A 27,931-nucleotide genomic window follows, 5' to 3' on the forward strand; every position below is an offset into this window, starting at 1 on the left:
TAAAATAAAATTATAACTTAGTTCATTCAACTGAATGCAAATGTTTGTAAACCTGCTTTTCCTCAACAATACATATATATGCATGACATGCATATACATATACCAAAAACTTCCCAATAAAAGGCATACATGACAAAGCAAGCCTCTCTTCTCCACTCTCTCCCAGCTCTCAGTTTCCCTGTTCGGCAGCAGCAACTGTTACCGAATTATTCTACCCCCCAGACGGCATAGACTTTTTGAATCCTACTTTTTATTGTGGGTTGCTAATTAGGAAGAAGAAGAAAATATTTACTAAGCATCTCCTGAGTACCAGGCCCTAAGATTTTTGACATTCATTTAATGTATTTAACTGTCACCCCAACGTTACAGAGCTAATATTATTTCCTCCACTTTTCTGGTAAGGAATCTGAGGTTCAGAAGAGTAAAAGACTTGTCCAGGGTTACAAACCTAGGTCCAACTCCAAAGTCACTTTTGAAGCTTCTCCCTAGACAGAGAGTTTGGTTTTTTTATTTTCGTTTTCTGAGACAGGGCCTTGTTCCATAATCCAGATTGGAGTGCAGTGACATAAATACAACTTATTGTTATATTTATGTCACTGCACTCCAATCTGGATAAATACAACTTATTGTTGTATTGGCTCAAGCCGTCCTTCCATCTCAGCCTCCCGAGCAGCTGTAACCATATGTGCGCCCCACCATAAGCAGCTACTTTTTAAATTGTTTTGTAGAGATGAGGTTTCACCATGTTTGCCTAGGCTGCTCTTGAACTCCTGGACTCAACAATCCTCCTGCCTCAACCTCCCAAAGTGTTGGGATTGTAGGAGTGAGCCACCATGCCAGCAGATTGCCAAGTTTCTTAAAATACACTCTCCACCCAAAGCTCCTCTTTCAGGAAACATGGGCTCTGAAATCAGACCGCCTTATATGCATATACATATACCAAAAACTTCCCAATAAAAGGCATACATGACAAAGCAAGCCTCTCTTCTCCACTCTCTCCCAGCTCTCAGTTTCCCTGTTCGGCAGCAGCAACTGTTACCGAATTATTCTACCCCCCAGACGGCATAGACTTTTTGACTAAAAACTTAAAGCTCTAAGAACCCAAATTACTGTACGTCCCTAAGGCCTCAGTTTCTTTGCCTGTAAAATGAGCTTAATAGTAATACCTATCACATAAGATTTGTGGCAAGATTAAATGAATTTCATGTGAAAAGCTTAGCATAGCTCCCAACATTTGGCTAATACTGCCTAATGGTTAATTATTATTAGCATTATGATCAGGCGAGGTAGCTCATGCCTGTAATCCCAGCACTTTGGGAGACCGAGGCAGGTGGAATCATGAGGTCAGGAGTTTGAGACTAGCCTGGCCAACATGGTGAAACCCTGTCTCTACAAAAAATACAAATATTAGCTGGGTGTGGTGGCATGCACCTGTAATTCCAGCTACTCAGGAGGCTAAGGCAGGAGAATCGCTTGAATTCGGGAGGCGAAGATTGCAGTGAGCTGAGATGGCACCACTGCACTCCAGCCCGGGCCACAGAACGAGATTTCATCTCAAAAAAAAAATACACACACACATACACACACACACACACAATTAGCATGATTATCATATGGTTAACAAACAGGGCTTTGAAATGTTTTTGTTGTTGTCATTTTTTTATTCCCCCCATTTAGCTGTACAGTTCTGTGGCTTGGGGAAACAATTTGGATGTGGAGAGCCATTTGAAACTGTCGGGCTCCATTATACCAATTTCCATAGCTCTCCTCCCTCAGGTCTGCTTCTCAACATTTCTTCTCTTAGCACTAACTGCCAAAATCACAGCCTTTTCTGCTGCCAAATCCCAGAAGCTTTTACTAGTGTTATTACAGTGGATTTTTTTAAATCATGGAAACATTTCAGTTTTTCTAACTAGATTCCAGCAACACCCTCCTTACTGCCACCAGTTTTTGATTTTTAAACCAAAAGTGTGTGTGCCTATCATTCCTCTGGGCCCCTGTTCATATACATGGAAGTCTAGACTGATGAAATCTTGCTAAAAATAATCTTAACCTATGTAAATGGAAGCTACCCAGATTCCCTTGGAATAGAAAAAGACATTTGTTAACTTGGTCACACAATTTAGAAACCCCTATCTGCTGAGTTAGGCAACATTTTCCATTTAATTGCCTTTTTCTCCTTCGCTGAAAGCCATGGGAGATACGTAGGCTGCATAACATACAGCCAGCAGATGAGGAGACAGAAGGAGATTTCTGGAAAGTCAGATGACCAGGACTTTCACTCTGGCCAACAGCTAGTTTTATGTCTTTGTCCAAGCCTCTTTGCACTCTATGAGTTTTATTTGATTTACCTACAGGATGAGAAGGTGAGACCAACTTTTATCATAACCCTTTCCGGTTCCTTCTGTAAGGGGGTTGGTATTTTGCCATCATTCCATAAGCATCTCACCTGGCCTGGGTTTTATCAGGACATAAGTTACATGTCATGATGCAGCCTCAGGAGATAAGCTTCAGCCAGAAGTAGGTGTGTATGTGACATGCTAGCCATAAAAGACGCAGCCTCCATTTATGCAAAAATGCAGCTGTGCCAAGCTGTCAAAATATAATTCATGGCAAAACAATAAAATCCAGGTTCACCTTTAATTACTTCGTCTGAACCGATAGCTGAACAAGCGCATTTTGAGAGTGACACACCTTGGCTTCCATCTAATTCCCTTCCATGAATTTCTCCCATTCCACAACTCTGCTCAAAGTATCTGGAATGCAGCTAGCACAAGACTGGGATCATAGAAGGGTGTATGGGGTGATCTTTTAAAAAATATTATCGTGTACAACCCCTCTGCTGTTTTTCTCCCTTTTCTCCTGGGGGAAACTTTGTTTCATAACTCTGACATCACAACTGGTTCCTCCAACCCAGAGTCTTTCATGATGGATAACAAATGAAGAAGAGCTCCTAGAATTCAGGGGAGAAAAGGTACAGGCAGCAATAGATATCATTTTCCCAGAAAACCCTTAACAGAGAGTTGAACGTGTTCCCCAAAGGCAAAGATGAACCATGCTAGTATGTCATTCCTGAACCACCCTCATGAAAGAGACTAGTTTCTTCTAAAAATAATATTTGGAGTGAGGATTTCTGGCAACTTTAGAAATGTTGAGGTTTTCACTGATTCTTCTTTTAAAGATGTTTAAAGGAAGAATCTTCTTTTAAGACACTTCCTTTCAGATACTTTGAGCAGAGTTGTGGAATGGTAGAAATTCATGGGATGGAATTCAATGGAAGCCAAGGTATGTCACTTTCAAAATGGACTTTTTCAGCTATCATTTCAGATGAGGTAATTAAAGGTGAACCTGGATTTTATTGCTTTGCCATGCATTATATTTTGACAGAATGCTTAAATGTGAAAGTTCCTTTCTCTACAAGGCACAGACCCCAAAAATTTTAAAAAACATTTTTGAAAGCTATACACACAAACAGCAAGGAACCTAGAGCATGCCATCCACAGAAGCTACCCTGAGCTGGGGCCGAGGGCACTTGAGTGTCTGTAGTTTATTAACCCAGCAGTGCCTTATCAAGGTGGGGAGGAGCATTTCTGCAGCTCCGTGGAGCAGAAGGAACAGCAGACTGTGAGTCATCGCATACTCACGTCACTCTTTCTGAACTTCGCTTTCAAGCTCTTCATGTTTAGTCCATTCAGCTTTCCAAAGCTCTAGAGGAGACTTTTCAACACCTAAGCAGAGAAAAAAAGAACACATGTAGGTTTCCAAACAAGATATTCTCTCCTGATTGAATTACACTTTGGGGTGTGGGAAGGAGACAGAGCCGGGTTGGGTTGGGAAGGTGGTCAGCTAACAGCTGAGAGTGGTAAATAACATATTTCCACTTACCATATACTCCCTAGAAGCTTATAAAATTTTCAAATTAATCAAAACTTTAATTTTTTTCCTTCTTATATTTATTTTGACAAGTAAAAATTGTATATGCTATTATGGTGTACAACAGGACTTTTGAAATACGCATATATTGTAGAATGGCTAAATTGATCTAATTAACATATGCATTGCCTCACATACTTATTATTTCACTGTGATGAGAACACTCCAAATCTACTCTCAGCATTTTTTCAAGTATACAGTACACTAACTATAGTTACATGTTGTACAATAGATCTCTTCACCTATTCCTCCTAACTGAAACGCTGCACCTGTTGACCAACATCTCCCCATCTACCTCCTTCACCTTCCCCACCCCGACACCTCACACCCTACACTCCCATCCCCGCTCCCGGTAATTACTATTCTATTCTCTGCTTCTATGAATTGGACCTTCTTCAATTTCTATATCACTGAGTTCTCAAACATTAAAAGTAGAGCAAGTCTGCCAGGCACGGTGGCTCACACCTGTAATCCCGGCACTTTGCGAGGCTGAGGCGGGCAGCAGATCATGAGGTTAAGAGATTGAAACCATCCTGGCCAACATGGTGAAACCTCACCTCTACTAAAAATGCAAAAATTAGCTGGGCGTGGTGGCACGTGCCTGTAGTCCCAGCTACTCAGGAGGCCGAAGCAAAAGAATCGTTGAATCTGGGAGGTGGAGGTTGCAGTGAGTCGAGATTGCACCACTCTGGCCTGGGTGACAGAGCGAGACTTTGTCTCAAAAAAAAAAAAAAAAAAAAAAAGAGTAGAACAAGTCTAAATTACTGCTTAAGTGTCACTGCACAAAGTGCTGTATGTCTATGTTCAAGTCGTTCCTCGACGTATCTTCTGTGCTGTAATCATGCCATCTACCTCCTTGTAAGAAGTGATGAGGAAAACAGTTCACATTCCAGATGCCATTCATTCCCTGTGTATTTTTCTCGGTGTTTGTTCCTGTCTCCCCTCCCCAGAATGAACAGGGCAGTTAGTGAGAAATGCCAGGAACAACAAAACCTCCCTCATCAAATAGCTCATTCCTCAGGGGGCCTCTCTAAACAATGCGAGACTCTCAGGGTCCTGCCGAACTCAGCAATTCTGAGTTGCAGCTGAATCTTAAGCAATCCCTTCATTGAAGATGGGCCTGTGGTCCCCTAGAAACTGAGTGTAATTATCTTTTAGCAAGTATACATTTTCCTTTTTTCAGAGAAGAAGTTTCCAAGTTTTCACTGGATTCTACAAGGTGGCTACCACTCTTCAAAAGTCAAGATTGCTGGTCTAGTCTAAGCGCCTCATCTTGCAGAAGTAGAAACAGAGCCTCAGACAAGTTTAGAAACTTGCCTGCAGTCACAAAGCCTATTCATGATGAAATTCAGAACCAGACCCTGAGATCTGACTAGTGGCTGAATGCTTTTTTCACTGCTATATATTTTTTTTTAATTTCAATCGTTTGGGGGTTATAGGTAGTTTTTCGAACATGAATTCTTTAGCAATGAATTCTGAGATTTTAATGCAACCAAGATGTCGTCTTTTATCCCTCACCTCTCTCCCTACCTCTCCCTACCCCGAGTCCCGGCAGTCCATTATGTCACTCTGTATGTTTTTCATCCTTATAGCTTAGCTCCCGCTTACAAGTGAGAACATACAATATTTGGTTTTCCATTCCTGAGTTACTTCACTTAGAATAACGACCTCCAGTTCCAGCCAGCACTGCCCTATACAGTTTTATAACTAAAACCAAAAGCCAAATCCTCTACTAAAACATGCATAGACTTTTTTTTTTTCCTTTTTTGTGGAGAATGGGGTCTCGCTATATTGCCCAGGCAGGTCACGAACTCCTGGCCTCAAGCTATCCTCCAGCCTCTGCCTCCCTAAGAGCTGGGATTTTAGGCATGAGCCACTGTGCCTGGCAAACAGATACAAACTCTACCTTTTTCATTAAATGTACAAAATGCGTACCCTTTGCATGTAGATAAAAAAATGAAAATATACTTAGGTCAGAAAGGCAAGATAATCCATATACATTTCCGTCGCATAGTAAGTGCTCAATAAATGTCACTTCAAGCCCACTGCAAGTGAGAAGAGGTAACCTTTTAACAGCACCATCCCAGTGGAGAACTGAGGAATAGCAGGCACACGTTTACCACAGTTAACAACTGTTTTCAGAAGCCTTGCAAGATCATTTCACATTCCTTCACACATCCTTATTATTCTGAACAAAACCGACTTGAGAGTATGGGTGGGGGGGTGCAAGCCACTGGATGCCATTCTCATCCTTCTTCAGGTCCTTGCTGCTACCTTCAGTAGTCACCCAGTGACTCTCTGGCTTCCATTTACTTTCATTCTTGTTGCTGCCATTGACTAAGGCCCTTGGATCAATGGTGTGAAAACCCAGTCATGACGAAGCCCTTTGATGGCGTGAATCTGGAGGCCTCACTGACTGTGGCCTCCCCACCGCCCCTTTCAATCCTCCCAGCCTCTGCAGGAGTGACAGATGCATGTTGCCTTGGAAACTATACACACTGTAATTACACAACTGCCAAGCATTTAATCACAGAAAGGGCTGGGCTGGTACCTGAATAGCAAGCGCAAATTCCAGGGCAGTGTTTCTCAAAGTCAGCCCCTCGCTAATCTGCATCAGAAAGACCTGGGGACAATTTGCTAAATGCAGCCTTTTAGTTCCCATCCTATTTTATCCTATGGGAACTGAATCTCAAGGGGCAGAGTCCTTGGTTGAATCTTTTGCACACTGAAGTTAGAGAACCTAGAACTGATGTAGGCAGAACAGGAACATACTTGTCAGAGTTGGGCTGGTTCATAAACAAAACTTGGGTTGGTTTTTTTCACATCAAAACAGAATCACCTTTTGACGAATCAAAGTAGAAATCATGATAATCAGATATTCCCAAACTGTCACTGGCTGGCCCAAGGTTTCTACACCAACTGTTGCTAGAAAGTGGAAATCATCTTTCGAATTTAATTCCGTCCCCCTTCTTGTGGAAGTACTAATAACCAAGGAAACAGGCCAAATCAGTGCAGCAGGAACAGGAGAAGAGAGAGGCCAAGTACTGATAATCCAAAACAGTGCAGCTGCCCATGCAGAGCCACTCAAAGCTTTCCTTCATTCACATATTCAGAGAACACAGTCTTAGGCAACAGCGGGTGAGATTTTTGTTTGAGGTCACGGGGCCTTCCTGGGTACTGTGTTAGTTTTTTTGTGTATTTGTCTTCGGCTTTTTTTTTTTTTTTAAAGTATGCAGTGAGAAGTATGCAAACTCTTATTTGAAGAGGATTAAATAAATACAGTAATAATTCCAAAAGTTCCCAGGGGAAGATAGTAACCGCTAAATTCAGTGTCTTCCTGGAGTCCGTGGCTCTGGGTGTGGGAGAGCTGGGTGGCCCATGGGCATAACTCCACAGTGATAAAGACAGGAGTCAAAGGAAAAGAAGTTTGGAAATCCACACAGTGGTAACTCCAGAAGCATGAACTGTAGCTGGGGGTTAAGTTATTAATAGATCACTGCTTTCCTGGTATTCATGAAAAGATCTAACACCTGGAAGCCATGGCTGGCGGAAAGTAACCTGGCCCCTGGAATAACACCAGGTCTCAGCTGTCTCAGCATCTCCTCTTCCTCAAGATGAATCATGAGTAAACGAACTCACCTTCCTTGGGTCAACTGTGATGTTACAGTCCCATTTTCCATCTCAAACTTCCAGAGCCCAGGCTGGGCTACAGCCTATGTTGAGGAAAGTGACATCTATCAGTTTAGCAAGGCCACACTAAAGGCAGTCCATGGAAAAGCCATTAAATTGGGAGGTTTATTTCAAAAAAAAAAAAAAAAAAACGCAGCAAAACTGAATTAGCTGCACAGCAGCCTAATTCAAGTATGTATAGAAAACAATCACGCATCTATGGAAAAAAGCTCTCTGAACTAAGTTCTCCCACTGCAAGCAGAATAAAGCACACCTACTCACTGAGCAGAAATATTAGTCAGTTTACTACCCATTTAATTCAAAATAAGTCCCTGAAATATGGCACTGGCTACCAATCATCACACAATGTTCGTCACTTTGATAGACGAGGATGGAGCAAAGCAGAGATGTACGTCCTTGTTTCCATCTCATTTGAAGGCTGGATGCAACACTGTTTATTTGTTAATTAATTTTCCCTTTAAACAAATAATGTAACTCCCAATCCTAGCCTAAATTTCGAAATCTTGATATTAGCCTAGACAGCTTTATCATGAACAAAAAACTTAAACTTACTTGAGTATTAAAAACAAAACAAAACAAAACAAAACAAAACAAAGCCTTACAATGGATACAGGGTTTTCTTTTAGGAGTGATGAAAATATTCTAAAATTTATTGCTGTAATGGTTGCACAACCTGTGATCATACTAAAAACCATTCATTTGTACACTTTCAAGAGGTGAAGTGAATGGTATATGAATGATATCTCAACAAAGCTGTTATTTTGTTAAAAAGTTAGTAATCTCTATTACATTCTCCAATCCTTAGGATTAAGAAAATTACAATTTAGTCACACCTGTAATCCCAGCACTTTGGGAGGCCGAGGTGGGTGGATCACCTGAGGTCGGGAGTTCAAGACCAGCCTGACCAACACGGAGAAACTCCGCCTCTACTAACAATACAAAGTTAGCCAGGCATGGTGGCACATGCCTGTAATCCCAGCTACTCGGGAGGCTGAGGCAGAAGAATTTCTTGAACCCAGGAAGTGGAGTTTGCGGAGAGCCGCTTGGGCCATTGCACTCCAGCCTGGGTAACAAGAGCAAAACTTTGTCTCAAAAAAAAGAAAGAAAAGAAAAAGAAAATTCCAGCTTAGAAACCTCTAAACTGATGAAAATAGAAAAAGCTGGCTACAGCAGCTCATGTCTGTAATCCCAACATTTTGGGAGGCTAAGGTGGAAAGACTGCTTGAGACCAAGAGTTTGAAACCAGCCTGGGCAACATAGTGAGACCCTGTCTCTAAAAAAGAAAAAAAAAAAATTTAATTAGCTGGGGGTGGTGGCACATGCCTGTAGTCCTAGCTACTCAAGAGAATGACGTGGGAGGGTCACTTGAGCACAGGAGTTCAAGGCTACAGTGAGCCATGAATGTGCCACTGCACTTCAGCCTGGATGAAAGAGATCCTGTCTCAAAAGTAATAATAATATTCCATCATGGAATATGGGAATACATCCATGGAATTCTCAGCCAAACCAGAACATCAACTAACATGTGCCCCTCGGCAGGTTTCGGGGCTTTTTCTTTCAAGTTAAAAAGGACATCAGGACTTAAAATCCATACCACAGACCAAGTGCTGAACAAGCCTAAGAAGCTAAAATCCACTCCTCTCCCTGCCGGCATCTACCTCTTCCCGCTCAAGTGCTTGAGTGTTTCTTCAGACAATAATCTCTGTGCAACAAAAATGGAATTTTAACCAAAAGCTGTATAAACATTCAGTTCTCTCAATCCAGGAAAACAAATACATTCTGTCAAAGGTCTCTCCAGACGAACCTTCCCAATGAAGGTTTTCTTAACAACACAGCAGCTTATGCCATCCGAACTCCTCCCAGTGAGTGGAAGCTGCTTCAACCTCTGCCTCTCAGATAGGGCTATGCTGTGAGTTAATGTTGCTCCTTCTAGAAGAACATAAAAATAGGAAGCAGGGCCCAACAGGTACTGTTCCCTCTTACCCAATTTACTTTCTAACACATTTGTACTGTTGTAAAAAGACAGAATTTTAAATACATACAAACATTTAGCTTACAGGAGCTACGAGCAGGCCCAGAGGACTCAAAACTGACTGAGGATATGAATAAAGAATAATAATTTGCTGGGCATGGTGGCTCATGCCTGTAATCCCAGCACTTTGGGAGGCCAAGGTAGGTGGATTGCCTGAGGTCGGGAGTTTGAGACCATCCTGACCAATATGGTGAAACCCCATCTCTACTAAAAATACAAAATTAGCTAGGTATGGTGGCACATGCCTGCAATCCCAGCTACTGGGGAGGCAGAGGCAGGAGAATCGCTTGAACCTGGGAGGTGGAGGTTGCAGTTAGCTGAGATCACCACTGCATTCCAGCCTGGGCAACAAGAGCAAAACTCCGTCTCCAAAAAAAAAAATAATAATAATAATAATTAAAAATCATCATATAAGTAGGCGTTAAATACTGTTGAAATTCAAACAGTAGAAATCTTGAAGGGTTAGTAAAATTTATTTTTAGGAAAAGAAGTCTTCCTAAATGGGAGCAAGATGCTAACTGAGCTTAAAAGAAACACAGGATTTGGACAGGCGAAGGAGGCAAGGGCGTTTTGTCTCTCTCTCCCCCAAGATAGGGCACTCCTTTCTTAGACTTTCCAGGAAAGAGTCTGACACCTGTTGAATCTCCCCAAGTGGTCCCAGAAGCTATGGTTTGAATGTGTCCTCCAAAAGTTCATGTGCTGGAAACTTAATTGCCAATGTAACAATATTAAGGGATGAGGACTTTTAAGAGTGATTGGGTCAGTAAGGGTTCTACCCTCCTGAATGGGTTAATACTTAATCGCAGGAGTGAATTAGTTCTTGCCAGAGCGGGTTATTATAAAAGTGAGCTAGGCTTGCTCTTGTGGTCTCTTTTGTGTCTACCTTCTGCCACAGGATATCCCTTGCTAGGGACCAGCACCATGTCCTTGGACTTCCCCATCCCCAGAACTATGAACCCAATAAGCTTCTTTTCTTTGTAAATTACCCAGTCTGTAGTATTCTGTTATAGCAAAAGAAAATGAACTAAGACAGTGGGGTTGCAGGACTCATTGCATAGTTCTTGGCAAAGAAAGATTCTCCCCCAATCTGACTCCTTTAGATCCTGGATGTGAGTGAGGGATTCAAGAAACCTGTTACCAGTTTTCAGCAAATTTGAAATTTTACATCTCAGCCAGGTGCAGTGGCTCATGCCTGTAATCCCAGTACTTCGGGAGACCAAGTGGGCAGATCATGAGGTCAGGTGTTCAAGATCAGCCTGGCCAACACAGTAAAATCTCATCTTTAATAAAAACAAAAAAGAAATTAGCTGGGCATGGTGGTAGGTGTCTGTAATCCCAGCTACTTGGGAGGCTGCGGCAGGAGAATCGCTTGAATCCGGGTGGGGAGGTCGGGTGGAGGTTCCAGTGAGCTGAGATCACCTCACTGAATTCCAGCTTGGGTGACATAGCTAGACTCCATCTCGGGGAAAAAAAATAGAAAAGAAAATTTACATCTCAGACTACCCACTTACTTTGGAATAGAGGATTTTCATTTTGCCTGTACTTGGGCCCTGCCACTGGCATATCATCAACAAAGATAGGGGATAAAGTCCTTGGATAAACTTTAGACCTCACCTCTGACCTCAGCAAGGCTCTCTTGGGTTCCACGTGCACTGAGGAGGGTTAGCACTCCAACACGGGTTAGCATCATTGAGATATTTGCACATATACAACATAGTAATTGAGTTTCACCCTCTACAAGAGAAAAGCACTAAAAGGTTTTTAAAAACCCAGCTCCTTTGGCCTCTGAAATCTTATCAGGCTGCCGCTCCTTTTTATTTCCCACCTGCCCTCTTCCATCTCATTGCTGCTGTCCTCACACAGCATCCCCATGGTCACCACGCTCAGCCTACCTGACAGAACTGACCATTTTCAATAATGCAACATTGGGGTCGGATGAGTGCAAGGATCATCAGCTAGTACCTTGGAGGCAAATTCTTAGGACAGAGATTTTCTCAGCCTGATTCCAGAACTACAGGGCAAGCCAAGGATTCCCCCCAAAATCAACATGCCTGCTGTGTTATTTCACGGGAGACCTTAATCCCCTTCTACTCAGGAAACTCATCAGTAAAGAAAACGTCCATCCTAGACAGGGCCAAGGTTTCACCTCTGGCCTCAGCAAGGATCTCTTCGTAGTCAACACTTAGTGAAACTTTGCACTGACTGAATGAATCAATGATGACTACAAACACAGTCATTTAAGCCCAAGATGCAAATTTTCAAAGGATTCAACTGAAAACTGGTAACAGGGTCCTTGAACCCCTTACTCACACCCAGGTCTAAACAGGTCAGAGTGTGAGCGGACTGCGGGAGGGTCTTCCTGTGGAGAGAACTATGCAGTGATTCTACCACACCTACTCAACCTCATGAGAGAAGCTTACAGGACTGAAGAGGTTGCACAGGTGTGTGATCCACACCTGAAAAATCTAAAATGGAGAGAAACTGGCCTATGCTTCCAGGATGGAAATGAAGGAGAGGTTGCTGTCGTGTTGTTATCAGCCTGAATGCTGGAGTTCATTTGTGCATAAAAATGTGTTTCCTATGGCGCAGACGTAGACAAGTCACAACAGAGGGAAATAAGTCATCTTAGATTCTGTGTAAGAGGGTAGATTGGAAAGACAAAGAGGGCAAAGGGAAGTGGATTCCCTGATGTGGAAACAACAAACTGGAAGCAATCACATCACCTTTGTCAAGGGAATTGTAGAAGAGAGGTCGGTCTGCAGTGATGGTCCAGGAATGGAGCGAGAAGAGGGAGATCTCCAAGGGGCCCCTCTGTTGCTGTGCCAGGGCTGCCACTGTGAAGTACTGCAGACTGGGTAGCTTAAACAAGACAAAATAAAGCCCAAGACCAAGGTGGCAACAGGGTCGAGGCCTTTCTTCTTGGCCTATATATAGACGGATATCTTCGCCCTGTGTTTTCACATGGTCTTCTTCTGTGTGTGTTTGTATCCTAATCTCTTCATCTTATGAGCATACCAGTCATATTGGATTAGAGTCCACCTGTATGACCTTATTTTACCTTAATTACCCCTACAAAGGCCCTGTCTCCAAATACAGGTACATTCTGAGAAACTAGGGTAGGACTTCAACATAGAAATGGGGTGAAGGTGCACAATTCGTTCCCAGAAATAGTGCAGCAGTAAAACAAACATCTGACAAACTCAGAACATGGCACTATTGTGCCAAGTCAAATAACTTTCAGTTGGGCATGGTGGTGGGTGCCTGTAATCCCAGCTACTCAGGAGGCTGACACATAAGAATTGCTTAAACTTAAGAGGTAGAAGCTGAGGTGAGCTAAGGTTGTGCCACTGTACTCCAGCCAGGGCAGCAGAGTAAGACTCTGTCTCAAAAAAAAAAAAAAGAACATTTTTATCCCTCTTAGTTCTTATCTTCCCCTGCCCTACTCCCAGTTTTACCACAGAATGATCCCTAGAGGGATCCCAAACTGTGGACAGGAAGATGCAGGAGGCAGGGTAGCAGGGTGAAGTAGGGACAAAGAGAAAATGGAGAGCTATTTAACTTTAAATCAGCTTTCAACTTTTTACTGTGATTAGATTGGTGCAAAAGTAATCACGGCTTTTGCCATTAAAATAACAAAAACCATAATTACTTTTGCAGCGACCTAATACTTGACACTGAGCACTCTAAGTTCTGAATTAAGAGTATTTAGCAGTAGAAACTGACTGCAGAAATTTAAAAAAACAAATCTAACAATAATCAGAAAAGTCATAGAGGCTGGGTGCAGTGGCTCATGCCTACAATCCCAGCACTCTGGAAGGCCAAGGTGGGAGGATCGCTTGACCCTGAGACCAGCCTGGGCAACAAAGATCCCCATTGCTACAAAAATAAAAACAAATTAGTTGGGTATCTTGGTGTGCACCTGCAGTCCCAGCCACTTAGGAGGCTAAGGCAAGAGGATCACTTGAGCCCAGGATTTTGAAGCTAAGGGCCTATAATTGTCACTGTGCTCTAGCCTGGGAAACAGAGTGAGATCCCATTTAAAAAAAAAAAAAAAAAAAAAAAGGCCAGGCATGGTGGCTCATGCCTGTAATCCCAGCACTTTGGGAGGCTGAGGTAGACAAATCACAAGGTCAAGAGAGTGAGACCATCCTGGCCAACATGGTAAAACCCCTACTCTACTAAAAATACAAAAATTAGCTGGGTATTGTGGTGCATACCTGCAATCCCAGCTACTTGGGAGGCCAAGGCAGGAGAATGGCTTGAACCCAGGAGGCAGAGGTTGCAATGAGCCGAGATCACGCCACTGCACTCCAGCCTGGCTACAGAGCGAAACTGCATCTCAAAAAGAAAAGAAAACAAAACAAAACAAAGAAACACCAGATATTTTGGCTCATGCTTGTAATCCCAGCACTTTAGCTGGGATTGGAAGGCTGAGGTGGGTGGATCACTTGAGGTCAGAAGCTCGAGACCAGCCTGGCCAACATGGCAAAACCTCGTCTCTACTAAAAATACGAAAATGAGACAGGCCTGGTGGCACACGATTAGGTGGCTGAGGCACAAGAATCACTTGAACCCAGGAGGCAGAGGCTGCAGTGAATAGAGACGTGCCACTGCCCTCTAGCCTGCGTGAGAGTGAAACTGTGTCTCAAAAAAAAGAGAAAGAAACATCATAGATTTCATTCAGTGACAAAGGATATAGTAACCTCACAAAATAACTTTCAGACAGGGGGAGCTGCTTTATGATTACTATCTTATAAGTCTTATTTATTCAGCAAACCAAATAAATTTTGAATGAATAAACCAGCAAACTTTCTTTTATGAATTAACTAAGGTACAGGTTAGTTGAAAGACTGCCCAGATGATAAAGTTAGCGGGGGAAAGACATAACAATAGTGTCATCTTGGCAATGAATCCCTTCCAAAATACTTTAATATCTCAGATCTTTTTTCCAAGAAAATAAATGAGCACATTCTTTTTAAACCATAAATGTCATTTAGATACTGTATCATAATGATCAGGTAGTAAAACTCTTTTGAGATTATTCATCTCCTATATTCACAACTTGTCTTTATTCAGGGATGACATTCCTCTTGGAAACCAAATACATCATTCTTCTTTGAGAATAAAACCTGCCATCAACCAGGATTGATCTTAGTCTATGAATCAGCCAGAGCCAGCGGCACTGATACAAAATTGACTATGGCATCACTACTATCTGGTCTGTCAAATCTGCTACTCACATGCTCCAATAAGCCTACTAAAGAAAAGTCCCAAGGTTACCTCCCGTCCTAAATCCAACCAATTTAAAAAGCATGGCTTAATCAAAACAAGCTACCTCTGGAATATAAAAATCACTCTAGGACTAAGAAACTCCATGCAATTATCCCTTAAATTGAAGTTATTTTTAAGATGATCTCCAAAATGCTCGTCCTGTTCTGTGTTACTTATCTTTTGATGTTCATTTCAATACCACCTTCTAAACACGCCACCGTGTTCGCCTCTGAAGAGGAAAACTGCCTTATGTGTGCCCAGCAACTGACCCCAAGTGACTATGCATGGGTAAGCCCCTTCACAGCTTCCTCCAAAGTCCATTCCTTCATTTTCACCTATCTTGAAACCCAAAAGAGCCCATCAAGTTTAAAGATAGAGGTCCAATCCTCAAACATTACTGGTGAAAATGTAAAATGGTACAGCCATTGTCAAATGCAGTGTGACAATTTCTTACAAAGTTAAATAGAAATTTACCCCACAACTCAGCAATGCTATTCCTACCTATGAGAGAAATGGAAACATATGTCCACACAAAGACTGAATATTTTTAGAAGCAGCATTCATGACTGTGGAAAACGTGAAACAACAGAAATGTCTGTCAACTAGGTAAATAAACTGTGGCAATTCCATGTAATGGGATACTATCCAGCAAGAAAAAGGAAAAGTGCTAATCCATGGTGAAGCATGGATGAAGCTCAAAAACACTTTGATAAGTGAAAGTTAGACACAAAAGACCACAGATAACATGATTCCTTTTTTTTTCTTTTTTTTTTTTAAAGACACAGAGTTTGCTGTTACCCAGGCTGGAGTACAGTGGCACCATCATAGCTCTCTGCAGCCTCAAACTCCTGGGCTCAAGTGATTCTCGCATCTCAGCCTCCTGAGTAGCTGGGACCACAGGCACACATCACCACACCCAGCTAATTTTTGTATTTCTGTAGAAACAGGGTCTCACTGTGTTGCCCAGGCTGGTCATGAACTCCTGGCCTCAAATGTTCCTCCCGCCTGGGCCTCCCAAAGTGCTAGGATTAGAGGCATGAGCCACCACCCCTCCCTGGCCATGATTCCATTTCTAAGACATGTCTAGAAAAAGTAAATTTATAGAGACAAAAAGTAGACTGGTGGTTGCCCAGGGCTGGGAATGCTAACAGGAAGTAACTGCAAATGCCATAAAGGATCTTTCTGGGGTGAGAAAAATGTTCTAAAACTAGATGGTGGTGATGACTGCAAAACTCTGTTAATTTACTAAAAGTTGTTAATTTGTATACTAAAATCAGTGAATTTCACAGAAAGTAAGTTATATTTCAGTGAAGTTCTTAAAAAGATCCAATGAAGGCTGGGCATGGTGGCTCACACCTGTAATCCCAGCATTTTGGGAGGCCAAGGCAGGTGGATCACCTGAGGTCAGGAGTTCAAGACCAGCCTAGTCAACATGGTGAAATCGTATCTCTACTAAAGAATACCTAAATTAGCCAGGCATGGTGGTGGATGCCTGTAATCCCAGCTACTCGGCAGGCTGAGGCAGGAGAATCACTGGGAGGCAGAGGTTGTGGTAAGCCAAGATCATGCCACTGCACTCCAGCCTGGGCAAGAGAGTGAGATGCTGTCTCAAAAAAAAAAAAAAAAAAAAGGAGGCGTATCTTTAGAGTGAGTAAGAGAACAGGTTCTGTTCATGGTTATATTTAATTCCTGTTGTTACCCTAGAAAGAATGAATTTCCAAAAGTTGGCTCACTACATATTTCATTGGTTCTTTGACTCTGTTTCAAAACAGGAAAACCTAGACTCTCACATTCTGGAATGCTGGACACGTCATTTACAATGATTGCAGTGGTGCCATTTGGCTTGTGAATTTCTTTCCGTACCCAGGCATCCAGTGTCTTGAATACTATTCAGAATGAGGAATATATAAGTATGTTAATGACATAGATTCTGAGAACTCTAATGCCCTAGGAGAAGGGAGTGGATATAAAGTCCAGAAATTATTTATGCTGCCCCAACTATCATATTTGGACATCACTCATACACTGTATATTCAAAAAAAGGATGTTTTGTGTCTCCAGTCCAACAGAGACAGAGTGCTGGCTCACGTGAAGGCAGGTCTCCCATTTCCTTTAGCCTAACACTGTGGCTTGGTACTCTGGCAGTGGATCCATGATGGGCCTATTCAACAGGGTCCAGTCCTCTCCTCCTACCGTCCCCACCCACTCCAACCAGGTCATTCTGGCAATAGCTGCTCCCTTAGAGGTGGAACTCTGTCCTCATCAGGGGATTTTTGGAGTTGTTGAGGGGAGGCAGACCTTTCTCTTGGGGTGAGAACTGGGAAATCAGGAGCCTGGCAGCTGCCCAAAACCCAGTTCTACCTGGTTTGAGAGGGAACCAGGGGCAGGGTGGGGATGGGGCAAGGGGGGCTGATTCCAGGGATCCCTGAGGCCCTGCTATTGCCACACCCTTTTAGCGCAGGATATGGGGTCACATAAGGCAAGGCAGGCCCCTTCTAGCCTAAACTATTTCACGTTGAGTTTCTGACACTTGCCCTCAGGCACCAAAGTATTCATCAGTACTGTTAAGTTGCAAGTGACAGAGACCCAACTCAGATGCCACAGTAGAAGAGGTGCCTAGATCTTCAACAGCACATTTGCAGCTTGCAATTTGGTCTGTTCAGCCCATTCCTGAAGTCAGCAGCTAAATTTCCTTCATGAAGCTACAGAGTGAAACATTTAATGGGATGACCTACAATGCCCCCTTTGAATCTGCAGGTTAAGGAGGGCATGTTTATCATTCACTTGTTTGGCTATTTGCTGCGTGTGGATCTGTCCTGCCCACTGCCCTCACACAGCCTCACCTCATCAGTCCTCCATTCATTACCCTCCTCTAACATCAGTGCAGTCACTGAAGGTGACCTTGCCAGCAATCCAAGTGTGAGTCTTCTGGGCTATTTCCATTCTGAAAGTAAGTACTGCTCTTTGGCTCTCCTACAGAAATCAGGTCAACAATGAAAACAATCACAATTAACTGGAAGTAAATAGCATTAAATGATTTTTTAAGCCCTCAAGAAATAAAAAGCCACGGTAACAGCTGGGTCTAGGAGGAAACAGTGCTTGGGGTCTGGAGACAGAAGTGGACTCTAGCTTCTCTGCTCTCCTGGGACTTGACTCTACAGTACTGAGGAAGAATAAAGGAGGGAAACAAGGAAGCTGTTCCCCGAGTACAGGCTAAGGAGGAATAGAAAAAACAAAACCTTCAGGACTGGCAGGAACAATGTGAGGACAGACAGTAGGGAAACTGCCAGGGGGTATGGGGTGAGATGGGGTGCTGGGGCTCGGCTGGACCAGGAGACCTCAATGCCTAATGATAAATAAATCTCTGAGCACTTAATCCTTGAATAGTGGTGAAGACATGATATGAAAACACACTGTCACCCTCACTTATTCTAAGCAAGACACCTGGAAGAGACACCTAACACAGTGGCTCAAACATCAATGCCTCACTCCCCAGGGCCCATGCCAGCCTGGATTTGCCACACTACAAATAGAAAAGCCTTTCGGATATTTTTCCATCACAAGCTGCAAGTTGTTCTATGCCTGGGCCATGGGGGCAGCTAGATCCACCTGCCTGATAAAGACAAACTCCTGTTAACTAAATTTGAAACCCTAGTCTTTCTTTCAATTTCCAACCACTTTCTGTGTGCAGGAATAAAAAGCAAACAGCACTAACATGAAGGATGGGGAATGTTTTCATTAACCAGTAAAGACTGAATATGCTCCCCCACGTGCCCCACACATATCCACAAACCTACATACCTTGCATCTAATGCAAGAGTTTTACACGGTAATAGCATCAAGGCTACTCAAGAACTTACAATTTATGAGAAACCTATTAATTTCTTATTCATGTCATATGCACTGAATCTCGACCAGGAGCCAAGTACACAGGTGACACAGAAATATGGACCATACAACCGCAGCCTACAAAATCATTCTGTTTGTTTGTTTGCTTGTTTTTAAATAAAAAGTCAGAGCTGGACACAGTGGCTCACGCCTGTAATGCCAGCACTTTGGGATGCTAAGGCGGGTGGATCACCTGAGGTCAGAAGTTTGAGAACAGCCTGGCCAACACAGTGAAACCCTGTCTCTACTAAAAATACAAAAAATTAGCTGGGCGTGGTGGTGGGTACCTGTAATCCCAGCTACTAGGGAGGCTGCGGCAGGAAAGTCACTTGAACCTGGGAGGCAGAGGTTGCAGGGAGCTGAGATCACACCACTGCACTCCAGCCTGGCCAATAAGAGCAAACCTCCATCTCAAAAAAAAAAAAAAAAAGGTCCACATGGGTTAATGCACTTGCACAGAAGTAGAGATATGGATTTTTAAAGCCAAAACTCAAATGCATATTACACTATGTTTAATTAGTTTGTGATGAAGCTATTGTAATTCTCTACAGAAACGCTTAAAGCTAAGGGCAAAATCCCAGTTAACTGGTTAAAAGAAACAAGGAAGCTTAATCATATACGTGTTTATTGAGTACATTCTAGATGCCAGGTGGAATGGGGTTATGGGACCCACAAGAAGACATATTATTTAGACCAGTGCTGTCCAACACTGTAGCCACATGTGGCCTCTGAGCATTTGAAATGTGACTAGTGCAAATTGAGATGCACTGTAAACAGGATTTACACAATGGACTTCAAAGACTAGTAAAATAGAATGCCAACTACATCATTAATAAGTTTCATACGGATTAGATATTAGAAATAATATGTTGGACATAATAGATAAAAATTATAAAAATTAACTTCATTTTTAAAAAACATTTTATTGTGGCTACCAGACAATTTAATATGATCTATGTGGCCTGTATTAGTGGTTTGGTTTGCTTGCATTCTTGTTAGATAGTAATTATTTAGATTTTTCCTTTCAAGCATATAGCATCTTATTATTAATACTAACAAAGCAGATGTAAAATTAAGCAGAAAATGTATATGCTCCCACCTTCAACATTTACTTACTATCATAAGATCACAAAACTAATCTAGCAAATGCTGGAGGTTAATAATTAAACAACGATTGAAAGTTGTAATTTAAAAGATTCACTCTCCCACACATAAAAGGGATGATTAGCCTACAATTTTACTTCACTCAAAGACTGATGAACTCCTAATGTATGCAAACTCAACTATTACCCTGTTGGCGAGAAGACCACATCCATCTATGAAAGGGCTATGAAAGTTAGAGTACAGTCAGGGACTCTCCTGTACTCTCTCCCTCTACCTGGTGCCAAAAGACCATCCTCAATTCGGGCTGACAAGGGGCACCCATTGGGCTACATTTATCCTCCTTATTCTTAAGAAGCTATAGCTCTGGTCTGGGAGTGGTGGCTCACACCTGTAATCCCAGCACTTTGGGAGGCCGAAGCGGGTAGATCACCTGAGGTCAGGAGTGGCCAAAATGGTGAAACCTTATCTCTACTAAAAAATACAAACGTTAGCTGGGTGTGGAGGCGAGTGCCGTAATTCCAGCTACTCGAGGAGGCTGATGCAGGAGAACCACCTGACCCAGGAGGCGGACGTTGCAGTGAGCCAAGATTGCACCGCTGTACTCCAGCCCGGGCGACAAGAACAAAACTCTGTCTCAAAAAAAAGAAAAAAAAAAGAAGCTACAGCTTTTACTTGCTGTACAGCATCTAACAAAATAAGACTGTATTAGCCTATCCCAGCCCCAAGTTTTCTGTAGTGGAGGCTGAAATCTCTCCCCAAAACAAAAACAAAAACAAAATTACCGGCATATACTATTCAGAAAACATGTCTATGTTTTTTTCCTATCAACATTTGGAAAATTTTCCAAAAAATTCAGTAGGGAATTAACTTTACCATTACTTTGTGCTAAGAGCCACCGTGTTCAGTTTAACCAAAGTGTTACTGCTCTGTGTCTAGACTCTGGTTGAAGCAACACAAGTTCTCTGGTGAGGCTGAGGACCTTGGTAATGCAATCTGGAATAAGATAAGACTGGGCACTAATAAAAGAACTACATCTTCATATTGTCCACATTACACAATGGCATAATAATAGAAGGACAAATAGGGAGAATGCTAATACAGAGAAACAGTTGCAAACTGAACAGAAGACACAAGGCAGATATATTACGATAACATATGGGGCAACCTCTCTTTGTTGCTATAGATTATAATGGCAGGAATAATCATGTTGGCCAATATATCAGCAGTTCTTTAAAGGTAGGGTGATAAAGAACATGATGACATGAGCAATGATAATAACAGCCACAATAGCTATCCTTTAAAGACTACTTCGCAAAATTTTATTTTTTAATTATTTTCTTATAAATGGGTATCACCTCATTTAATGCTCACAAGCACTTCAGAATTAGATGCTATTGTTATTATTCTCAGCTTCCAAACTAGGAAATTGCAGCAAAGAAAGTTTATGTGGTCAAAAGGGCATAGCCGATAAATAGAGGAGGATGGATTAAACTAAGGTTCAACTTCCAAGCCCAAGACGTGACACCAGGCTACATGTTAGACAACACCAGTAATTTTTAAAAGTCTAGCCAACAGGCCAATCTTTCTAGTACTTAAAAGAAAAAATTCAGTTGCCTTCAAAGATGGAACAAGGCCTTAGAATTGCTGCTGGCACACAGAGGCCCCTCTAGGAAATCTGAATGAAACCAGTTGGCAACAGGCATTCCTTCTGGCTGTTCGTCCTTACTCACACACCCCTGCCTCACTGGAATGGAAGAAGCATCTTTATTTCTTTGTTCTCACATGCGGAGCACATGCTTAAGGAATAATTTTATTTAATTCACGGAGTCAACAAATCCTCTTCCATATAGCTTGGCTAAAGATCCACAGTCAATAACAGAGAAAATATAAAGAGAATTATAGACAAGTGAAATGGCCATTTTTACATTCGGCAGGGCTGACAGCAGACTGGGATGGAGGTTTCCATATCTTGGCAACAGTCTGGAAAGGCAGAACATTTAGACAGTTATGTACTTCTCTAACATGAGGACATTTCTGTTCTTTAAGAAATGATTCCATCCTGCACAACTCTCTCTAACCTACAAAAAAAGAAAATGTTTGTCCGGGCACAGTGGCTCATGCCCATAATTTCAGCACTTTGGGAGGCCGAGGCAGGCGGATCACCTGAAGTCGGGAGTTCAAGACTAGCCTGACCAACATGGAGAAATCCCATCTCTACTAAAAATACAAAATTACCCAGGCATGGTGGCACATGCCTGTAATCCCAGAAGGAGTTCTACTCTTGTTGCCCAGGCTGGAGTTGGAGAGCAATGGCATGATCTCGGCAGGAGAATTGCTTGAACCTGGGAGGCAGAGGTTGCAGTGAGTCGAGATTGTGCCATTGCACTCCAACTCCAGCCTGGGCAACAAAAGCAAAACTCAATCTTTAAAAAAAAAAAAAAAAAAGGAAGTAAAGAAAATGCTGCTGCAATTCTTCAGGACAATTTAAGCCCTGATACTATACAAGTGGAATCCTAAAAACATCATCCCATGAGATAAGAATGGGACAGAGGTGCACAGTGCTATTGTTCAAGAAGCCACACACAAAAGAGCCCACAGCCGGGCGGCCTGCCACCCGAGCCTGCAGCGGTTGTCACCAGGATAGGGTGAGCGCCCCCTTGTTTCTTTTGCCACAGTGAATATAAACACCCACTTTCCATTTATTTGGTCAAAGGGGCATAGAATCAAATGCCCTTTGTTGTAGCGGCTATGCACGTAAAATAATCAGGGGCCGTTTTAAAGAAGAGACAGAAATCAAGCCTGTTGCCAAACAAGGCACAAACATTAGCAAAGCCATCGGGAGACAGGCTTGGGATAGGTATCACTTGGAGGAAATCAGTGCATCGTGTGCCTGTCTCATTAGGCTTTTAGAGACTGTAGAAGAGCAGTTGAAAAAGGAAAACAAACAGCATACCCAACACTGTGCAAAGGTGTATAGCATCGAAACAACCTAACTACTGGCCGGGCATGGTGGCTCACACCTGTAATCCCAGCACTTTGGGAGGCTGAGGTGGGTGGATCATGAAGTCAAGAGATTGAGACCATCCTGGCCAACACGGTAAAACACAGCCTCTACCAAAAATACACCTGTAGTCCCAGCTACTCAGGAGGCTGAGGCAGGAGAATCACTTTAACCGTGAAGGCAGAGGCTGCAGTGAGCCCATATAGTACCACTGCACTCCAGCCTGATGATAGAATGAGATTCCATTATCAAAAAAACAAAAAACAAAAAACAAAAAAACAAGGACCTAATTACCCAGGAATTCATCAAGATTGCTGAGTGGCTGTATACATGAAGTTACTGGCAGACATGAGTTTTTCCTCAAAAAATAAAAACATTCCAAGAAAATCTTGGCTGGCAAGTATATGAATATTGGCAATAGTTTCCATGCCTATATTTTAAATAGTATTTTCCCCCAACTTAAAAAAGCTCATAAGAAATGCAAAATGTTTTTCTCAAAAGAGAAAAATGATATCGACTCCTAAGAAAATCTAAGACTTTTTAAAATTTCTTTAAACAAAGACCCAAGAAGGTTCTGAGAGTGTTTGAATCAACTTGCACCCATGATAAATGGAAACTGGGCCTGAAGTAGGCCTGTGCTTGGAGACACAAAGATGGAAAACTCAGCACCTTGCCTGGTGTTATGACTTCCTGACATGTTAAATATAGGACGCTGAACCTTTCCTGGGGCCTGCCTTTTGTTTTGTTTTGTTTTGTTTTGAGACAGTCTCGCTCTGTTGCCCAGGCTGGAGTGTGGTGTCATGGTCTTGGCTCACTGCAACCTCTACCTCCAGGGTTCATGTGATTCGCCTGCCTCAGCCTCCCAAGTAGCTGGGATTACAGGTGCACACCACCATGACCAGCTAATTTTTGTATTTTTAGTGGAGACAGGGTTTCACCATATTGGCCAGTTTTGTCTCAAACTCCTGACCTCAAGTGATACACCACTTCAGGCTCCCAAAGTGCTGGGAGTGCAGGCGTGAGCCCACGCCTGGCTTCACTGTCTTTCACAGAGAAGAAAATGCTGCAGCCCGTTGTCCAGCAGCCTCTTCTTGGCTCATAAGTTCCCACATCCTCTGGGTGACTAAGAAGAGGCTGCTGTGCATGGCTGTCCTCTCTCAGCAACAGAAGTAATTCCTTTCAGTTCTGAAAAAGGATCAATCACCAATATGTCAGCTTTTATGGGAGGAGATGTTCCAATTACTTTGGCATTCTTGTCAAATTGAGAGGATCAGCACAGAATCTGTGAACTCATCGACAAAGCCTGACGAACATTTGTTTACATGGTTCTCACATACAGCAGAATGCTAAGGGCCTGGGTCCTGCACCTTTTCTGACCTTCTTACTGCTGCTCAATGCCACTGGCCTCCCCCGGAACTCCCAATTTTCATTCTCTTCTTCAAGGTGAATTGACCAAGTCTATATAAGTCTTCTGTACTTAAGACTTTGGAGTCTTTCATCAAAAAACAAAAGTAGCCCAAGGAAATTCTGGATGGTAAATATATGGTTATTGGCTATTATTTCTATGCCTACGTTTTAAATAGCTTTTATCTGATGCCAAAAAAAAAAAAAAAAAAAGGGTTGGGGGCTCAGGCAGAGCACAGTAGCTCACACCTGTAATCCCAGCACTTTTGGGAAGCCACAGCAGACGGATTGCTTGAGCTTAGGAGTTTGAGACCAGCCCAGGCAACATGATGAAACTGTCTCTCCAAAAATACAAAATTTAGCCAGGAGTGGTGGCGCACACCTGTAGCGCCAGCTACTAGGGAAATAAGGTGGGAGGACTGCTTGAGCCCAGGGTCAAGGCTGCAGTGAGCCAAGATTTTACCACCGCACTCCAGCCTGGGAGACAGACTGAGATCCTGTCTCAGAAAAAAAAGAAATGTGAAAACATTTTCTCAAAATAGAAAAATGATATGAATTCCAAATAACAATTGTAATTAGCTCCACACAGGACTCTCAAGGTCACTGTTGACCTGTGAGAGAAACAGAAAAGAAAAATGGTAGGAGCCCAGCACTGAGCAGCCAGCACTAGGGTCCCATCCATCTCTGCCTCTCATTAACTGTTCCTTTCCAAGGGGCCATTTCTCTAGGCCTCAGCCGCATCTGTGAAAAGATTTCCCCCGCCCCCGCACCAGTACACCACCCCATTCCTACCACTAATAGTCCACCTTGTATTGTAGCAGATTGTGACATATCTAACCCAGCTAAAACTCTTAAGTCCACGAGGGCAGGGCTTGTCACTCATCCAGAGATCTTCTAATACCCAATTATCCCATCAACACATACCACTCACGGGAAAACCTGACTGACTATGGCTAGCCCTGACCTTATTCGGGGACAGTCCAGCAGCAAAGCGCCTACGGCAGAGAAGGTGCTCAAGTCAATTACACTGACCCGTGGAAAGAGCCGCCGTCAGGCCAGGCAGGCAGCCTCTGTTACAGGCAGGTCAGCAGCCCTTTTTGCTCACTTTTTGACTGAAATGGCTTGAGGACATCACCCAAGGTGAGCACCGAGAGAAGCAGCTTCTGCCACAGCAGCCCCTTCCCCTGGTCACACTACTTCCCACAGAAGCACATTTTACTCTGGAACAGCAGGCTTCCAGCTGACGGCCAGTTACCCATTAGAAGTGTAGCCTGTCTTCTTCAGGTCCCATCAAGACAGCCACATCAGGCTGGGGCGCCGAGAAGGGCAAAGCCAAGGGCCAGTTGGGGATATTTCCCCTACTGGGCAGAACAGCCAAAGGCCTACTTGTGAGTCTAAGAGGACCTGGGACATCTGTGCACCTAGGAGGACTGTCAGGCAGGGCCCAAGACATCTCCTGTGAGCCCAGGAGGACCGCCAGGAGGGACATGGGACATCTCCTGTGGGACCCGGGACATCTCCTGTGAGCCTAGGAGGACTGCCAAGAGGGACCCGGAACATCTCCTGTGAGCCTGGGAGGACCGCCAGGAGGGAGACATGGAACATCTCCTGTGAGCCTGGGAGGACCGTCAGGAGGGACCCGGGACATCTCCTGTGAGCCCAGGAGGACCGCCAGGAGGGACCCGGCACATCTCCAGTGATCCTAGGAGGACCATCAGGAGGGACCCGGGACATCTCCAGTGATCCTAGGAGGACCATCAAGAGGGACCCGGGACATCTCCAGTGATCCTAGGAGGACCGTCAGGAGGGACCCGGGACATCTCCTGTGAGCATAGGAGGACCGCCAGGAGGGACCAGGGACATCTCCTGTGAGCATAGGAGGACCGCCAGGAGGGACCCGGGACATCTCCAGTGATCCTAGCAGGACCGTCAGGAGGGATCTGGGACATCTCCCGTGAGCCTAGGAGGACCGCCAGGAGGGACCCGGGACATCTCCAGTGATCCTAGGAGGACCGCCAGGAGGGATCTGGGACATCTCCTGTGAGCCTAGGAGGACCGCCAGGAGGGACCCAGGACATCTCCAGTGAGCCTAAAAGGACTGTCAGGAGGGACCCGGGACATCTGTGAGCCTAAAAGTACTGTCAGTGGGGGCCTGGGACATCTCTGCTCCCTCTTATAAACAGCAAAACTAGGAAACTGCTGCTACCAAAAGCTGGAGACAGAGCAGACGCAACTCCAGACCAAGCAGTACGTGACCCTTGGGGTGAGAAACTGAAGACTCATCCTTGAATTCATCAGGTCTCTGTGAAACAGTCATACTACAAAACCACCTTTTTATTGCATCTACATTGCATTTTATTACATCCAATAGATATACTTTCTAAAAATGGCCAACAGTATGTAGACTGGCTGACATAGCAATCAATGACTAGTTTTTATTGAGGACATATAACCCACAATTGTTACTTTTCACTCCTCTATGATAGGTTATCAAGCTGTCCTGGGGGATAGGGGAACATGATAGAAAAACAGAGCCCTTGTAATTGTGTTCTCAAACTGTGAGAGGAAGCTGTTGTGGGTTCTTAACCTGGGTATTCCAAAGAGGTTTATAAATGGCCTTAGGGCAAGGAGTTCCATGAAATTCATGAGACTGATAAAAATTATGAACTTATAGCATCATCGTACATACACCAGTTTCTCCAAGGAAGAATGGTCCAAAATCCCCATCAGATTTGCAAGTGTCCATCTATGCCTCACAGATATATAAATATAGACACAGAGTCTTGCTCTGTCACCAGGCTGGAGTGCAGTGGCACGATCTCGGCTCACTGCAACCTCTGTCTCCCGGGTTCAAGCAATTCCCCTGCCTCAGCCTTCTGAGTAGCTGGGAATACAGGCACGCGACACCACGCCAACTGCTAGATGATCTTTTTCTCTGGTTTGCAAATGGATTCCTTAGAGGAAAAAAAGAAAAACACTTTACTCTGTGCTCCCCTAGTGCAAAAGGAAGCTTCTCCGGCCTTTTATTCACCAACTAACATTGCCAGTTTTCTGAGTGTCTATTACTTCAGCCAGCAAAAGGACTGGACAGATGTCGTGAAAGTAAAAAAGGGGTAGACGCTGCTATTAGTTTTACAGTTATTAACTCTGAAAAGAAAAGCTAAATTAGGCAAACTGATTGCAAAAACATTGAATCAATCCAATTGCCCATCAGTCAATGAGTAGATAAACTGTGGTGCATATGTAAACGATGGAATACTACTCAGCCATAAAAAGGAATGAATTAATGACATTCAGAGAGACCTGGATGAGATTGGAGACTATTATTCTAAGTGAAGTAACTCAGGAATGGAAAGCCAACATCGTATGTTCTCACTTGGAAGTGGGAGCTAAGCTATTAGGACGCAAAGGCGTAAGAATGACACAATGTACTTTGGGGACTCAGGAAGAATGGGGACTCAGGAAAAAAAGGGTGGGAAGGGGATGAGGGATAAAAGACTACAAATAGGATGGAGTGTATACTGCTCGGGTGATGGGTGCACTAAAATCTCACAAATCACCGCTAAAGAACTTACTTATGGACGGGCGCGATGGCTCACCCCTGTAAT

At 43.4% G+C, this 27,931-nt stretch overlaps 1 protein-coding gene across 3 annotated transcripts in view; it reads right to left on the reverse strand.

Moving 5' to 3' along the window:
- RAI14 (retinoic acid induced 14) overlaps window positions 1-27,931 on the reverse strand; it is a 184,481-nt gene that overhangs the window by 147,698 nt on the left and 8,852 nt on the right. For 2 of the 3 annotated variants that reach the window (XM_039467756.2, XM_039467748.2), the window contains exon 2: window positions 3,645-3,728. In XM_039467756.2, coding sequence (XP_039323690.1) covers window positions 3,645-3,680 — 36 coding nt within the window. In that variant the 5' untranslated portion in view covers window positions 3,681-3,728. Of the gene's footprint in view, window positions 1-3,644; window positions 3,729-7,572; window positions 7,685-27,931 lie in introns of those variants that run through there. The other variant, XM_074386659.1, reaches the window with a different exon arrangement.

This window comes from Saimiri boliviensis, chromosome 1 (assembly GCF_048565385.1).
Source record: "Saimiri boliviensis isolate mSaiBol1 chromosome 1, mSaiBol1.pri, whole genome shotgun sequence".
NCBI lineage: Eukaryota > Metazoa > Chordata > Mammalia > Primates > Cebidae > Saimiri > Saimiri boliviensis.